General features: G+C 54.4%; 2 protein-coding genes across 2 annotated transcripts in view; both read right to left on the minus strand.

Annotated features, from left to right (window-relative positions):
• Nucleotides 1-2,621, minus strand: part of SETD5 (SET domain containing 5) — a 66,394-nt gene extending 63,773 nt beyond the window's left edge. The window contains exon 1 of the mRNA XM_058031772.1: nucleotides 2,534-2,621. The gene's annotated coding sequence lies outside the window, so the exon portion shown is untranslated. The remainder of the gene's footprint in view (nucleotides 1-2,533) is intronic.
• A 1,168-nt stretch (nucleotides 2,622-3,789) lies between these two features.
• On the minus strand, nucleotides 3,790-14,050 carry LOC131088230 (SRSF protein kinase 3-like). The gene is made up of 12 exons (XM_058032097.1): nucleotides 13,975-14,050; nucleotides 12,421-12,522; nucleotides 12,176-12,284; nucleotides 11,610-11,697; nucleotides 10,109-10,196; nucleotides 9,754-9,860; nucleotides 7,709-7,871; nucleotides 6,422-6,507; nucleotides 5,877-5,984; nucleotides 5,399-5,468; nucleotides 5,223-5,315; nucleotides 3,790-3,977 (listed from the first exon to the last, which is right to left on the minus strand). Exons 2-12 carry the CDS (start codon nucleotides 12,464-12,466, stop codon nucleotides 3,790-3,792), a joined length of 1,146 nt encoding a protein of 381 aa, XP_057888080.1. The 5' UTR covers nucleotides 12,467-12,522; nucleotides 13,975-14,050.
• Between the last annotated feature and the right edge of the window lie 1,885 nt (nucleotides 14,051-15,935).

The following is a 15,935-nucleotide window of genomic DNA, read 5'->3' on the forward strand; positions in this document are numbered from 1 at the left end:
GCTTCGAGCTCACAGTAATTCTGAGTTGAGTAACTCAGGCCAGGGCAAGGGGCTCCCCATGATAGGTGTTAGTTTACAAAGATGGCAGTGTTTTCTAATGCTAATGTATTCCCATGCTGCATACCTCAACTAACAGTTTCATCTCTAACAAACGAACTGGAATATGCTGATAGCTCTAACTCGACAGCACAATATCATACAGACAGGGGCCAGTGCCAAATGGTTAGTTAAGCAGATAAGAAAGACACTCATTCTTCCTTTAAAAAAAAAAAAAAAAAAAAGGAAGCTATTGCAGTCAGGCAGACAGAGTGTGGATGGGAGCTGGCAGATTCCACAATACAGAGTCACGTCAAAAATGGCCTCCTGCAAACTGTTCCTTCAAGCATTTGAGTCAACTGAAACGGAGGAATCTTTCCCATTATCCACAGGAGTTTTACCTCCCTATTCCACAGCAGAGCAACATTTCCTATACATTTCTATACATTTTGACATAAAAGCACGTAAGAAGCTCAGAGAATAAATTGTACTCTGCAGCAGAGGAAAACTCCTCTCCCCACTTTCTGTTTCCAGTCCTAAAGTTGAGTCGGGACTTTATTTTGACAGTTCCCTGGTCTGTGAATGGAAAATCCCTCCTCAGCACTAGCAGGCTGGTGTCTGCTGCACACACCCACTGCACACAGCAGAAATTCCAGTCAATAAGGCAAGTGGGGCCCAGGCGCTGGGAGGGGAGGAAGGAGACATACAAACAATAAGAAAAGCATCTGGCTCTGTTACTGGCTGGGAAGGAGACTGGAGTTCAAAAAAGACACAACTGCAGCCTTCACTTCACAGGAAGATCATATCAATTCTTGCTGCCCTACTTTTCACACAGACCAAAATATGTGGAAAGGGTAACCTGGGGCTTCCAACCCACACTTTAATGCAATTCCATTAACTCAAGAACGGTGATGAAACCCACCTTGGACATTTTTGTCCCGCAGGACCAAAACATATCTCTGCTCCTGCTTTAGGCCTGTGGAAACAGCCCAAAAAGTAAAGGCCTTTGCTGAACATGAGTGAGCCATCCCTCTACCACCACACTAATTGAGGCTGCTCTGCTGTCCTTCCCTGGAGATAGCAGCCAAGTCTAGTGAAGCTTTTCTCATAGCAACCAGAGCTCCAGAGCCAACAGCAGCTGCTGTCACTGCCTTCAACGCTTACCCACAGGATCCAGAGCACAGCAACACCCTCCTCCCTGCACCTCTACAGCAAAAAAAAACCCTGAATGCTGGCAACAAGATGACTTCCTGGGTCAACCACAAGAAGAAGAAAAAAAGAAATCCTAGTATTTCCTATACAAGTGAAAAGAGGAATCTCTGATTATTGAAAAAAATAAGAAATTCCTTTTTTGGATTTAGATTCCGGCAGCAACACCCAGCCAGGGTGGGGGCAACTGCCTGAAATCCATAATGTACCAGCACATCATCAGACACCAACATCAAGTTCTTCCCTCACCCAAGGAGAGAGACTCGCCCCCGCCGTACCCCCAACGCTCTCATTACATCATGGCCCGAGCCCGCAGCGGCCCCAGGAGCCGGGCAGCACCCCGTGACCTCTCCAGCCCCGCAGAACGCGCTCTGCCCCCCAGCAGCGCAGCCAGGATCTCAGCTGGTGTCAGAGGAACACGAGGACACGGCCGGGAAGGGGCTGCGAACCCCCCCTCGCTGCTACACCCATTTCCCCCGCCTGCACAGGGCCACACGCGGCCTCGCCTCTCTCCCTCCCCCGGGACGGCGAGACGCTGCCCGGCGCCGCTTCTCCACCCGGCCCGGCGGTGAACTCCGGTCACCGGCACCCAAGGACGAGCCGCCGGTCGACAGTGACCTTGCCGGTGCCGTCGGGGGTCGGAGCGGGGCCGGGGCGCGGGCACCGCGGCGGGGAACCCCCCCTGCGCCGGCGGCGGCCGCGGTGACGGGCGAGGAAATGCGGGAGGATCCGCGCTGCAGCCGCCGGCGTCGGGAGCGGGGTTACGGAGGAAGGCGCCGCGCGGGCACCATGAGAAAGCAGAAAATGCAGGTCAAACACCGCCTCCACCGAGGCCTGGAGGGGCCGGCGGTTCGGGGCGGGCGGCCACAGCCCGGAGGCTGCCCCGAGCCGGACAACGACCCCCGCGGCCCCTCGGGACAATGCGAGGACACGGGGGCGCGGAGAAGGCCGGACTGCAGAGGGGCTTCCCCGGCGCTCGCCTTCGCCGACAAAGCCCCGCGGCCGCTCCAGCCCCAACTCGGCCCTGGCACTGCACCGGCCGCCAGCGTCCCGAGCCCGCGCACCGCCGGGCCCGCCATGATGCCCGCACACCGGGCCGGACCGGGTCAGCTCGGGCCGGGCCTCCGGGGGCACGGCGGGGCGCTGCCGACCGGGCTGCCAAGGCAGCGCAAAGCAGAGCGTCAGGCCGCGGGCCGCGCAGGAGCCCCCACGGCCGTCCGCCCAGCCGCCCGCCCCAGCGTTCCCTCCCGCCGCCGGGTACGGCCGGTTCCCGCCTGCCCGCGCCTACCTGGCCGGCCCGTTCCCCGGGCCCCTGCGCGGCACCAGGCCCGGCTCGGCGCCACGGCGTGTCCCGGGCAGCCGGCGAGAGCGAGCGCTCAGCCGCGGCAGCGGCGGCCCCTCCCCCGGCGGCAGCGGCGGCTTCTCCCCGGGCCGGGCGGAAACGGCACTGGGTGCACGGGGATCCCCGGCGCCGGCGCCAGGGGCGCCCCGGGCACGCCCACCCCACTCCCCGTTGGCTGTCACGCCGCCGCGTCCCGCCCCGCCGGGGCGCCCGCCGCCGCCACGGCCCCGCCCCCCCGCCTTCGCCATTGGCGACCTCGCCTCGCGGCCCCGCCTTTGCTGCCGCCTCATTGGGCTCCACGCGTCCGCCCCGCCGGGCGCCCCACGGTCCCGGCGCCACATTGGCGCGCGGCGCTGCCACTCGGCGCGGGGAGCAGGGGGGCGGCCGCCGGCAGCGCCGACGCGATGCGGGGCGGGCGGGCTGCGGCAGCGCCCGCCGGGCGAGCCGCGCTACGTGCCGAGGGGCGGGGCCGGCGGGGCGCGATCGCTCGGCGCGGGGCGACTCCCGCGTCGGGACACGTGGCAGAACGAAGGGGCGGTGCGGGGGGCGGCCGGAGCTCTGGGCGGAGGGGGGCGCAGGGCGCCTGCGCGGCGCCGGCGCGCGGGGCCTGCCGCGCGGCACGTCCGCGCGCGCGGGTTTGAGTGGGAGGGGGGCCGGGCCGGGGGTCCCGTCACGGGGTCCCGGCGGGGCCGCCTGGGGCTGAGACCGGCCCTGCTCGGGCCGGGCCGGCGGGGCCAGCGCTCCCACAGCTGGCCGGTCGCCGTCCCTGGAGCCCCGAACAAAGGCCGCGGGGCAGTGAGGCGGAGGGACGGCCCCTCCGCGGTAGGAGGGGCGGCCGAGCCGGGCAGGAGGGGCCCCGCGGCGCTCGGTGCCCGAGCTCGGCCCAGGGGCTCCGCCCGGTTCCGGGGCCCGCGTACCGCGGCTGCGGCTGCCCGCAGTGAGCGATGCGTGCGGCCCGCAGCGCTGTAGGCCGCGGGAGGAAGGGAGTGGAGCCCGGGCGCGGAGGGAGCCGCGGGATCACGCCGGGGTGCGCAGCCGCCGCCCCGCTCCAGGGTCGCTCGGCTGAGGCGGCGCTCGGGGGTTGCGGACGGGCAGCCGCCCCCGCCGCGACGGCCGGCCCGGTTCCGCCGCCCCCGCGGGAGGGCGGTGCGGTGGCTGCGGCGGGTCCCGCGGTGCCGCGAGGCGGGGACAGCCGGCTCGGGTCACGGTGCGGCGATCCAGGCGTGCCGCAGGCTCTGCGCGGCGCTGGCGCGGCGCTCGGGCGCGTAGTGCAGCGCGGGCAGCAGGAAGGCCGCGAAGGCGGCCGCGTCCTGCGGTGTCCAGCCGTGCCGGTCCGCCAGGATGCCGGGGAGGCTGCGGGGAAAGAGCCGGGAGAGCCGCAGGAGCGCGCCTGGCAGAAACAGCGTGGGCACAGCGCCTCAGTTACACCTGCACGGCTGAGGCTGCCGCGCCTCGCCTCAGAATTAACCCAAAGCATCCCGAAAGATCTTTGCCTTCTTCTTGGAATTATCTCTGTAAGCTCCACCTGCGCTGCCCCTTGCAGGTTTGGCTCTCGGGTGCTTCTCAGGAACCCCCTTTTCAAGCTAGTGTTTGGAGTCTCCCTGTTCTTGAGTACTTTTCTTAGGTGAGAGTGTGCCAAGAGTGCACAAAGTGATCCCAGAATAACCATGCCAGAGCCATTGCTGCTTGTACCCTGTGCCTGCCCACAGGCACCCGCATGCATCATGCTATTTCAGTGTCAGAGCCTGCAAGGCTCTTGTTGAGTTTGTTACATGCCAGCCAGCTCTGTGGGGCCCAGCAGAGTGTATGACTGAGCAAGAAGCAACCCTCATCCTGGGGAGTGCATGGTATAAATACAGTGATTCAGGTTAGGCATGTGTGGTCAGGCCTGGTTGGTTCACAGGGAGAGTGAATGTAGAACTAGTTTTGACTCATTTCTTTCGAGCACCATAGAAGACATAAGTGTGAGCAAAGGATATGGATGTGCAGGGAGGTGCTTGTTAAATTCCAGCCTGGGACCAGCTCTAAGCACTGAATGAACTGTAGGTAGGCTGGTAAGCATGAAAGCAGAGAAGGACGATAGGCCAAATTGCAGAAGGGTGGAGTCATGTGATGCCTTGTGGTCAAAGAATGGTTTCAAGACTCATGAGTCAAAGAGAAAGGAACTGGGGAGAATAAAGCAGAAGAGATGTTGCAGTTGGGTCAGAAGACTAAATATAGCAGCCACATTGGAAGGATATGAGTGTCCCATTCCTGGTCATCATTGTTCTCTGTCAGTGAATGGGTGAAGTGCAGCCTGTTATACGCTCTTCAGCCTTCTTGGCATGGAGCTGTTTCCTGTCTGTATTTCCATTTTCTCCAGATCCAAAGGAGAAAGAATGGAATTGCTTTTCCCGTTCGGTTTTTGCTATGACCATTTTTTCAGGATTTTGCATTCATCCCTGGAATGCTCATGGATTGCAAAGAGGGCAGGGCAGGGGGTGTAACTGCTCTTTATGTTTCCATTTATGTTCCATCCCTGCTTGTAGCCTGCATTGTGTGAGTAACTTTTGGGGGAGTTCAGCATGAGGTGAGTAGGAGTGTGTCAGAGATCTGCAGTGATTTTTAAAATAAACTTCCTTGTGCCAGTTCTTACCTGGCCTGCTGAAAAATTTTGTTGACTTGTTCCATGAGAAAACAATTTGAGGAGGAATTCTTCCCAAGAGTTCAATAATACGAGCAACATGATCTAGATGGAGGGAGGGAAGACAAATTTAGATACAGACTGTGACACTTCTGTCAGTGAAATGAATAAAACTCATGGAGTCCTACCATCATCTCTGGAGAAGTATTTCCCAGGTTGAGGATCAAATAGACACTCTCCAGTTGCCATTTCAAAAGCCTAGAAATGGAGTAGCACTGTTAATTCCCTAATTGTATTGGAGTTTTCTTTGCCCACTAACTGATATTGCCCTCTTTATCACACAGAACTGATTGGAAATACACTGGCTTGATCTGTACCACAGTCAAACAACACCTTTAGCTCCATCAGGATGAAAAGCAGCCTGTGCCTGATGCAGGCAAGCCTCTGAGCTAATCTACATGGAGTGTGAATTGCCTTAGAGCTTAAACTAAATTAGGAGTGGGTTGTGCCAGCAGCAGACTTTTGCCCTAAAGTGAATGAGTGCCAACAGCCCCTTTTGCCTTCTCAGAAAGGAAGGATAAATGGAGAGGTGGATGCTAAGGACACGCTGCCCTGGCCAGGTGAGGTCTGTCCCCTCCCCTGCAGGCAGGGCTGTCCCAGTCCTACCAGGCAGGCTGTGCTCCAGATGTCCGCAGGGGTGCCGTAGTCCAACCCCAGGAGCACTTCCAGGGCCCGGTACGGCTGCGTCTGTATCTCCTTGGAAAAAGGCTTGTACTAAAACAGAAACAAACTCCTTAAACCAGTCACAGCAACACTGGGGACACAAGCTTCTTGTGCAGTGACAGGACATTGGGGACACAAATGAATGTGTGTTCTCAGCTCTGCACAGGGCACGGCCAGCACATTCCTGGCCCCACTGACACCAGTGGGAATCTGCCTCCCACCATTTCACACTGAACATAATTATACATTTCTAATTGTAGGGACTAACTGCAAGCTGGAGAAACATCCAAAACTGACAGTTTTGGCTCAGGAAGACTGTGCACAGCTTGGAGCTGAGAGCGGCAAACACAACACCCCCCAATATCAGCATCTCTGAAATAGCTGTTCAGCTGTGAAAAGGACAGACAGACACACACACAGAGTAGGGGATGGAAAGAAGCACACAGCATCCCACATTGTCATGGGATTGAGACTTGGAGCGGACTCACTGTCCAGCATGCGCTTCCTAGATCTGCAATTTTCACCTCTATGCTCATTAAATCAGATTCTTCCAACTGATTGCCAAGATCACCTCCTAGATGGAAAGGACAAAGAGAAATCAGGTCTTTCTGAACCAGCAAGTACATACCACTTACCACAGGAGAGGTATGTCTTCCTTCCCTTAAAGTTTCTCGGCCTAAAAGCTCCTAAATACTTTGTATCATAAATCAAATGCCACCCCTCTTTTTTGAAGGACCCCCAAAAAAAACCCTGGTATCCAGTAAAAACATAAGAGAATGTTTGGGAGAACAGTAGCTTGGAGTGGAAGAGTGTGACCATATGCTCCTGTCTTGCTGCAGGGTTCCTCTAGCACCAAGGTTAAATTACTGTGGGCCCAGAGGAGAGCACCAGTCAGAACCAAAACATCTGTAATTCCTTCTCAGCCTTCAGCAACCCTGACTGTCACAGGCCTTGGATACAGCCTGCTTGGCAAGCAATGTGGAGGTTACGCTTCCATATGATCCCAGAAAAAGGTAATTCCTGGTTTAGTGTCTTACAGTGAGCTGTCAGCCTATGCTTAACATTGTGCTTTTCTGCTCCAAGCAAAAGACTTGGTCACTAATTTAGCATTCCCTGATTGCCCCAGAGTTTGAGAGACAAAACAACACTGTCATGGGAGAAATGCTCACAGGAGAACACAGTGCAAGGATAATATGAAAGGTCTCATTGCTGGGAGATGAGATAATCTCTCGTGAAACTCTCCAGCTCTACATCTTATTCAATATTCACACCATTCTGTGCACATAAATTATGTCTCAGAAGGCCTTGAAGATTAGCAGCACATACAAGTCTCCCACAAACCTCAGAAATGAGGGAAATAAAGAGCAGGAGTGTCATACAACTTTCTGATCACACCTTTTTGTATGTAAACCTTTCAGCAGCTGAAAACATCAGACACGTGGAATTGTCCTGTACCTAAAGCCTTGAGAGTGAACTCTGAGGTCATGGTGGGGCTGTCAACAGATATCTGTGACCTGTAGGTGTCCTTCACACAAATCCACCACACTTCTGTAGGCGCCTTGAGCCCAGCCTGGTGTTTGTATTAAGCAGAGAGAGACCTTTCAGCAGCATCAGCTGCCTATAATGTTTTATACTGGCTGTCATGTTTTGTACTGGCTGTTGTAGGAGATGTGAACCTTTCCTAAGGCATCTGTACCTGCTGCCTCTCATTTCTCTCCTGCCAATAAACACCTAAGTCTGTTTTTTTTTTTGTTAAAAATCCCCGGAGTGCTCACCTGCTCCCTTTGGCCTCCCTCCTGTTCCCTGGTCGCAGTGGAGTGTGGCCATGAGAAGCCTCTGGAGCCTTTTGCTGCGCCCACAGAGCAGGATGTTCTCCGGTTTGATGTCTGCGTGGATGATGCGGCAGCACTTGTGCAGGAAGTGCAGCCCTGCCAGCACCTGGCCAAGGAGGCAGCACTGTCACACCAGGCCTGGCAGGGTCCCCACTGCCTCTCCTGCCCCAGCTCTCTCTCCCCAGAGCGGGCAGGCACGGTGGGAGTGCATGTCAGGGACAGTCTGGGCACTGATGGTAACTCCTGGCAATAAATGGTTCCTGTTGGGGGGGCCTATGGGAGCAGGCACAAGGGTTTCATCACCCCACTCGACAGCAGAGCCCCAGGAGCAGGTGGAGGCCTGGACAGCCCAGTGAGGAAAGGGCTGTTTGGGGTGACACACAGCAAGAGGCAGTGTGACAATCCATAGATGGGCAAGCCCAGGGAGGTGGGAGGAGGGAGGGGGCTATGAGGAGGCTATTATGATTACAAAGCTGAACTTTCTCCTGAAAAAACATTCTTGTTTGTATGGCTGTTGTGTCCTGGGACCTCTGTGCCTTGCCACTGATTATAACCAGCCCCCAACTTCCATTTGAATGACAGTGACATGTAAAGGGACTGGTGTCAATGACAGGCATGAGAGGGTGTCCCATCATACAAGGAAAAAAGAAGACACAGGATAACACAGACAGGAGGGGGAGAGACCATGAGTGAGTGCAGAGAGAGGATTTCAGGGCCCTGCAGGAGAGCCATGTAGGGAAAGAACAGCTTGTGATGCAGCAGGGAGAGCCTGGTCTGTCACAGGGGAGAGATATACAACACCTACCAGAGATGAACACTCATTATCAGAAATCAATAACAGAGAAAAGGCTATGGGGAGATTCAGGTTTGTTTTTTAACACTCTGGTCAGTCATAAAGGACTGGTAAATATTCTCTGTATTATCAAATTCTATTCTGGGATGAACACCAGCCCCAGGGAAATATCAGCCTTAAATGGTAACTGTGAAATGTGGGGAAAGATTTAAATAACTAAACTGGAATGAATCAGAAGTAAATACTGCCCTGGTGCTGATCTGAAGGGGGAAAACAGAACTGAGATTTTACAATTAAAGCAGACAATGTATTAAGCAAAAGCCTGAGTATGAAATGCAGCATAGAGGTAATGCTACTACATTTTTGTGTAACTTACTCAGGTGTTAGTGGAGCTTCTTTAGAGAAAGGAGTAGCTACTACAGAAAATAGGATGAAGGAGGAAGCAATTTTCTTTCTTAGTATCCCTAGAAGGGCACAGGAATCAGGGTAGCAAATCTTCATCTTGGCAAGTGTGCAGACTTCTGATGAATCTCAGCACGAGGCAAAAAGTAATTTTAACTGTTCTGAGGCCTCACTCAGGTTTCCCATTCCTTAAGCAGACCCAGCCCTGAAGAAACTCATTTTTCACCATCTTTTGAATAGGCAGAACACATCCTTACAGGGGATGAAAGAAAAGTTGGCTCTGCACAGGGAAACCTCAACATGGAAAGAGAACCAGCTGACCAAATCATCCATTTAGAAATTCATGTAAAGATGGAAGGGAGACCTTGAGTGCCTTCAGTGGTACCATGCAGAAAGCTGCTGGAGCTGACACTGCTACCCATGGCTGGATGCCAAGGCAAATGGCAGCAGCCTGGCATTACTGCCAGAGGGGACTTCTCTGGGCAACAGGAGGGCAGAGATGGTTTGCCCACAAGAAGCAGAACTATGGCAGCCTGTTTGTCCCCTGCTACTTCTACAAGCAGCAGAGAACCCAATGATTACTGAGCTGATGGGAACAGAAGTGCCAGCCCTGAGTCCCTGGTGTACATCTGCAGGCTTTTGGCACTTTGTGGCCCTGACTGCTTCCCAAACCTGAGGAGGCTGCAGGCTTAGGCAGTAACTCCCAAGTCCTTCCCCTTGGGAGGAAGACTGTGGCATGTCCCACAGCCAATAGCCCCTTGGCACCCTTGCCTGATTGCAGCTGAGTTCTCACCTGCTGTAAAGACTTTTTCACAAAAGGCAAGGGCAGTCCCTGGGCTGTGTAGTTTCCCATCAGACATCGAATGGAAGGACCCAGCACCTCAAATACCAGGCAAGCATGTGGGAAAGAGTTAGGGATTCACTAACAAGGAAAGGTGTTACCACCACCCCTTTGCCTTTCACCAAAGCAACCAAATACCTCCTGGTTCAGCCTCTCCCCTCCAGCCATGCCCATGTGCCCTGGTCCAGCTGCAGCCCTGCTCATCCTCCTCATGGCAGCACAGCACTCAGGCTTACACCATCCTGTGGCTCTCCAAGGCAAGCCCAGGCTTTGCTGGCCCAGAAAAGCACTCTCTGCAGAAGGATATGGAAACCATTCTCTCCAATCATTCTGAAGTCATCTAACAAACAGACTATGTTTTCTCCTGCCAGGTCCTTCTTCTTCATGCAGCTTACCTGAGGGGGAGGATTCCAAGAAAGCTGCAATCAGAGACATATATGTGCACAAGGACACTTTGCACCTGTTTTACCCTGTCTGACAGACTTTCTCTTCTGGCACTTTGTGACAAATCCCATGAAAACAACATCAGGAAAACCAGGAATGAGTTTCTGCATGTTTTGTCTTGCTCTTGACCAGGTGGGACCATCACAAGGTCGCAAGGAGGTGCTCTCCCAGGGGGCTTGTGCTCCCAGAGCACTTACCCTGGTACAGCAATTCATGCTGGTTTTTCTCTCTTCATGGCCACAACTGCCAGGGTTTTGGTTTGGTTCATTTTGCAGATGCCAGATCCACCTGCACCAGTGCCAGAAGGTTTGTTCTGGCACAACAGAAGTGAGCAGCCCTGGAAGCAGAGACCAGATCATCTCTTCTGGGAGCTCTGCAGGCAGTAAGCCCCAGTGCTGGTGGGAACAAGCCTTGGGAAACAGCTGTGTGCTGCTGAATAGGCAGGCATGTCTCAGAATTAATAATAAATCAGGGGTAAGGCTCACTCTCTACACAGGGTTGTGCTGATGTGTGGAAAAGCAGCCCTCTGATTGCATTAAATTAGTGCCACTTGGTACTTCCTCTTGCATCACTGCATCTGGCTCATCTCCTTTTAGATAGGGCCTACAGATTTACAGGTGTTAACTAAACCTTTCTCAAACCTGTTGGAGAAAGGCCACAGAGTAATTTAAAATGAAGAGTTTAATAGCTTTTTCTCATCTGAAGCTGATGTAACTTTGTATATGAACAAACTTGAAGAATTGTAACCACAAGCTTTCAAGAACTAGCAGTTTAAGCCAACTTCAAAGGCAACTTGCTACAACCCAGATATAGGCACCTAATTATCACCTCCATTAGCAGAGGCCAGAAGAAGCTTTCTGACTTCAGATGTTTATTATGTTTTGCTACATCGTATCTTTTTCTATCGCAGATATTTCCTTTTACTTCAGTATCAGTGTTGTGGTACAGCAATGTCCCCTGAGTGATGTTCCTCTGTGAATGATACAGGTACAGAAGACATGCTCCCATCTCCTGCTTAAGATCATGACCACCTTCTTCTGTTGATTATCCACCTTATCATTCTGCAGATTCCTCCTTTTTGCTGGATTTCAGTCTCAGCTAAAAGAAATGGGCTGACAGGGCAAGTGAGACATGTCCCACTATGATGCAGGAAGGAGAAAATTCCTGTTTCAGAGGCCAGTGATTTCTATTAATTCCCCAGCTTTTTTAGGTGGGGAATAGGAAAAAAAATTAGGATTTTTTCCTATTCCCCAGCTAGCTCCTTGGACTGAGACCTGCAGGCAGAGGGGATGCTGATGCTGATACTCAAACCTGAACTCAGTGGCCACCCAGGAGCACAGCACAGAGCCACAGAATTCACTTACACAGCGGAGGAAAGCAACCTCATCCTGGGCACTCTCAGCAAAGCCTTCCCTGCTTTTCAGAACCTTCACAGCTACCTGCTTCTTCCTCCTGGGAAATGAACCACAGCTGTCAGCCAGTGCATGTCAGTGGCCCTGACCAGCAGCACTTCCTTTTCTCTCAGCCAGCCCTGGGCTCCCCAGGGAAGGTGCTGCCCTTCTGCAGGCACCCTTGGCCTCTGTTTGCAGCACGCCAGGCCCATGGGCATCCCTCCCTCTGGCACCTGGCAGCACAACTGCCCCAGGGACCAGCAAGGGACTGGAGAGAAAAAGAACATGGATACTGCAGGGTCTAAACAAAAAAAGAAAATGTAGAGCAAGGACTGATCCCATCTTATTTACGTTCTTTGATTTCTGGGGACCAGCTCTGCTTGTTGCACCCCACTGATCTTGCTGTCAGGTTTCCCCTGTGCTCAGGCATGCCTGGCACGCTCCCAGACTCTGCTCTGCTGTTTCTGCAAGAGGGGCCATCCCCACCCAGGACATCAGCCACCCCTTCCCACCTCCCTGGATGGCATTCAGCCCCTCACCTCATGTCCTGGCACAGCCAGACAGTGGCAAAGGTGCCACATCCCAGCTTGTGCAGCACCTGGTATCGTGTGTTGAACACCTCTCCCTCCTGCATGGAGTAGTGGCCTCCTGCGGAAAACCATCACCAAGAGACATTAATGACACCTCTAAATGCTCTTAGAGTGAAGGAGCAGCTGAGAGGTCCCAGGGGCCTCCTCTAGCCTGGCATGATCTCATCTCTGGAGCCTCATGGCCAAGGACTGACCTGTGTGCTGGGCTGATGGCACCTCCTGCTGCACCTGCTCCTCCATGGCCCTGGAGCACGGCAGGTCCTGGCACAAGGGGATGGAGGCAGTGGGACACCAAGCTGTGGGACACAGGCAGTGTGAGCTTCAGCACTTTATTCCTTTCAAGAGAGCTGCAGGGTGGCCATACCTCTGCTGTGCCCTCACCCCTTTCTTTCCCAATCCCTTCAGCAGCTCTTGGAGTCAGGCTGTTACAAACACTTTTGGCACTTCAGGGAGATAGGGATTATTTTAAGAGTTCAGAAGAGGAAAGCTGGCAGGCTGGTCCCAGGCCAGGGCCAGGTGGGAGTCTCAGGTTTCCTAGTGTGTGTTTTCAGGGGCTTAGAGGGGTCTGTGGGATCCCCTCCCACAGCAGGGAAAGCACCTCCTCCCTACCCCCATCCTGGCTGAGGAGGGAATTTGGGATTTGGCTGGCAGGAGAAGGCTCCTGCTCCAGAGGGGTGTGAAACAGAGCTTGCATTCTAAACACTACAGGGTTGCTCCTCTGCCCACAGTCCAGCCCTGGGGCTGGAGCAGGGTTTGTCACTGACCATCCTGTGACATCCCAGCAAGGCCACAGGACATCCTGGCAAGGGCTGCTCCTGGGGTTTGTTACTATGACAGTCCAAAGCATAAACACCAAGACAGCACAGACAGACTGACCCAACTGCTGTCCCCCCGTGCTGCAGCACTGAGGTAGGGCTGCATTCAGTACTGGTCACCTGAAATAGCAGCCCAGAGCCCTTGTTGCTAATGAAATACAGATTTAAGCCACAGTAGCTGGGGCACTCCCAACCCAGCCTTTCATAATTTGGAAATGTCACTGGCTGTACAGCTGAAGCTTCGGGCTAACACACTGTCAGAGCTAGGAACAGGTGATAGTAATGCCCACAGAGCATTAGCACAGGTAGAAATATTGAACTTTAAATCCTCCAAGTCAGGTCGCTAAAGCTAAGAACTCATCTGAGCCAGGAGATTTTCAGAAATAGTTATAGAGGGCTGGCAGTGCTGGTGGCAGGGAGTTGTTCTGGAGCAGTAACATCTTCCAGCTGCTGAGACGGAGCACCTGTTTTGACTCAATGTTTTGACTTTTCAAAACATTGAAGTTTCTTTCCATGTGCTGATGTTCCTCTCCCAGCACAGCAGCCAGAGGCACAGCCTGCCTTTGGCACCCAGCAAGCTCTGGGTTACTCTATTTACCCATGCCTGCACAGAAGTCTGAAAGGAGCTCAAAATGCCTCCCCCTCCTCATGTTTCTGCACCTCTTACCCTTGCATTTATGCTGCTCAGAATCAGTCTCTGGGTATAAACCCCCTGGATGCTGCATGTCAGGCTACTCTTTACAGTAAATGCTCCCTGACATCTCTATGAAACAGAACTGAAGTCAAAATTTTCCTTATTTGTGCACAGACTAAGCTGATCAGTACCCTCACACACTCCTGCACCACCAGCATCTGCCTGGGCTTTCTTCACTCACGTCATGAGGACAGCAGGGCCTGAGCTGAGAGCAAGCAAGCTTTAATCATGCAGCTTACCATTCACCTGCCAAAGGAAAACTCATGGGTGTGTGGAGATGGGAGTTCAACAGCTTCTTCCCTTCATGGAGTGTTCTGGTGACAGGAGACTTCAGTCAGAAAATAGGACCCAGAGGCAGACCCAAAGTGCAAGACTCAGCCCTAGGGCAGATGGAGCTTTTGGGCAGTTCAGGCCCTGGTGGCCCTGTTGCTGCAGAGGCAAGGCAAGTGTGTCCTCAGGCATGCAAGATTTACCTCCATCCACCCTCTCTGGATGAAAGCACTGGCAAAAGATGAAGAGTGTTGCTATGCAACTTGGTACAGGAAAGTGAAATGCACTTTTCTAAGCTTTGTGATAAAGGACAATTGGTGCTTTTAATCCTTCATTTCTCGACACTTTCACATTAAATACAACTTATTTTGCTTTTGTCATTCCAACTGTTTTGTGCAGAACCCACTGAATTGCTGCAGGCCTGGACTAGCTCAGAGAACTTCAGCCCAAGAACTGCTGCTGCCTGGTTTGTGAGAGCCATGGACAAGGAATGATGCTTCACATCTGGCCTGGATTCCTCCACCCAACCTGCATGGAACAGTGTACAGACCTGCCCAACAACAGTCATGCCTTATGACACCTGGACCTTTGGAGTGGCAGAACTCACCAGAGCAATACACACTTTCAGCTCCTGCACCACCACAGAGCTACAAGCCCTGGCTGAGCACAGCACCCCTGCAAGTCACAGCATGCAGCACCCAAGCAGCCCCAGCAGGGCTCTGAGCCCCAGGGCCCGGCACAGACTCACCCTGCAGCAGCTCACGGGTAGGACACACCATTCCCTTTGTCATCTGGCTCGCTCTGGAGCTCCCCAAAGTGAGATACCAGCTGGTCCTGCTCTGATTTTAGTCTGCACTGCCCCAGGAGGGATGGCCTTGAGGCCACCAAACTTGTGCATCGCTGGATGGACGTGGTGAGGAGTGGGGCAGGGTATCAGATCACAGCACCACTTCTGGGAACAACCTTGGCTTTGGGAGAGCAGGAGACCTCAGACAGCTGCGGTGGATTCACTTTACTGCTGGCCTCTCCCTGCCTCCCTGGCAGCAGGCCTGTCAGCCTGCAGGAGATTCACAGTCTCCACAGCAACTATTTATAGCGGGAAATTCACAGCTCTACCGAGATGGAAACAGAGAAATCCTCCCCCTCTGCTCTGCCTTCTCCAGGCCCAGAAACCGTGGGGCTGCCTGATTCTGCCCCCTGCTCCCAGCAGTGTGTCAGCAGGACGTGCTCTGCAGCACCATCTTCTGCCTGGCAGAGCCATCCCTGCTCCCCAGACCAGCCCATGTGCCACACTGCCAGGCCTGAGGAACCTCAGCCGCTCCAGCAGTGCCGGCACACAGTCCAACACCATCACAGCATGGTGCTGGTGGCCACAGAGCCCCTGCTTCCCCTGTTCCTGTCTCTTGGAGAGCAAACACAGCAGCATCCTCCCCACAGGCCTGGGGGGACACGAGCATCCCAGCACCACCCAAAACAGGGGAGGAAAAGGCCACACACAGTAAGAATCACATTTTTTTCCCCCACTGCCACAAGCTGCGGCCTCACACCGGAGCTGGGCACGGCCTGGCCTCCCCCTCACGGGGGCCCTGGGCTCGCACAGCTCGGGTTTCCTGGCTGAGGCTGCCGAGAGCAGGCCCCAGCCCTGCAGCAAAGGGTTAACCCTGCCTGCAGTAGCTCTGCTGCAGCTCCAGGCTGCCAAACCCAGGCCAGGGCCTCCCAGAGTGGTTCTCCCCCTGCCTGTGCCCCTCTGCTCTCACCTGCCTTCCCTGCACTAAAAATACCGAGGGAGGGGGCAGAGGCTGCGCCAGGCCGGGTGCTGAGGCCTGCGGGGCAGTGGGCAGGGGACGAGTGGCTTGTGACCCCTAAAAGGGCAACAAGGACACACAGGGTACACAGAGCAGGGACTAAAAGAGGGGGAGAAGCAGACTGT

Source organism: Melospiza georgiana, chromosome 11 (assembly GCF_028018845.1).
Source record: "Melospiza georgiana isolate bMelGeo1 chromosome 11, bMelGeo1.pri, whole genome shotgun sequence".
NCBI lineage: Eukaryota > Metazoa > Chordata > Aves > Passeriformes > Passerellidae > Melospiza > Melospiza georgiana.